At 53.1% G+C, this 1,166-nt stretch overlaps 1 protein-coding gene across 1 annotated transcript in view; it reads right to left on the minus strand.

Annotated features, from left to right (window-relative positions):
• Window positions 1–1,166, minus strand: part of ATP5G1 (ATP synthase, H+ transporting, mitochondrial Fo complex subunit C1 (subunit 9)) — a 2,918-nt gene extending 1,752 nt beyond the window's left edge. The window contains exons 1-2 of the mRNA XM_017837087.1: window positions 1,034–1,166; window positions 159–236 (exon numbers count right to left, since the gene is read on the minus strand). Coding sequence (XP_017692576.1) covers window positions 159–236; window positions 1,034–1,072 — 117 coding nt within the window. The 5' untranslated portion in view covers window positions 1,073–1,166. The remainder of the gene's footprint in view (window positions 1–158; window positions 237–1,033) is intronic.

Consider the following 1,166-nt stretch of genomic DNA (forward strand, 5'->3'; position numbering starts at 1 on the left):
GGGACAGGGCGAGGAATCGGGAGTGAGACGAGCTCGGGGTTTGCAGGGGAGGGCTGGGAGCGAAGCCACGTCCCCGTGTCTGCCATCCCCTGGATGATCAGGAGAAATCATCAGGGAGAGCAAAGACATCCAGAGGAGGTTTCCCACTCGAGTCTCACCTGTGCAGTCTGAGCCTCAGGCCTGCTGAAAACAGACACTGAAACGGGCCTGGCCAGAGCCCTGGAGCAGCATCGGAACTGCAGCAAACACAGACAGGGAACAGTCAGAATTCTGGGATCTCCTGATCCACACCAGGATCATCCAGCCCAACTCCTGGCCCTGCACACCCCAACAATCCCACCCTGTCCCTCAGGGTTGTCCAAATGCTCCCTGAGCTCTGGCAGCCTTGGGGCTGTGCCCACTGCCCTGGGGGGCCTGGTCAGGGCCAACCACTCTCTGGGGGAAGAACCTTTCCCAAAATCCAGTCCAGACCTCCCTGACACAGCTCCAGCCGTTCCCTGGCTCCTGTCACGGGTCACAGAGAGCAGAGATCACTGCTCCCATAATTTGATGTATCTGCACTAACCCTCAGAAGAACACTTTATGAAGAAAAGTATGAAAGTTTTCTGAAAACATCAACTGTGACACAAGACCAAAAAATAAAGGCATATGATATTCCCATTTCAGCCAGTTGGATTAAGCGATTCCACACACCACAGGCTGCAGCACAGCGTCACATCTGCCACAGCAATTTAATTACTGTCACATTTCCACACCTTTCCTTTCTAATTCACCCCTTTAAGGAGAGGGGTGATCGAGTATCTCTGTGGAAATCAGTTTAGTTTATCTTGGGAGAAGGCCCTGGCAGCTCACTCCCATCTATTTACATGGTGTCACCAGAGGTCACCTTGTTCCCCTTCCTCCTTAAATCCAGAACAGACCCACATGATCCCACCTCAGCTGAGGGTGTCCAGGGCAGCACTTTGGAGAAATCCTTGCCCATCCTGTATCCCCACTGAGAATTATCATCCCACTGCAAGGAAAGGCGACTCACCAGTGCCGGGGAGCTGAGAAGTGCCACGGGAGCCTGCATTTTGTTAATCTAAGGCAAATAAACAAAATAAACACAAGGAGTTGGGACTCCTGGCACTGTTGTCACGTGCCAACCCCCTGCGGGCTCAGACCCA

This window comes from Lepidothrix coronata, unplaced genomic scaffold (genome assembly GCF_001604755.1).
Source record: "Lepidothrix coronata isolate B3197 unplaced genomic scaffold, Lepidothrix_coronata-1.0 Scaffold291, whole genome shotgun sequence".
In the NCBI taxonomy this organism is placed as follows: Eukaryota; Metazoa; Chordata; class Aves; order Passeriformes; family Pipridae; genus Lepidothrix; species Lepidothrix coronata.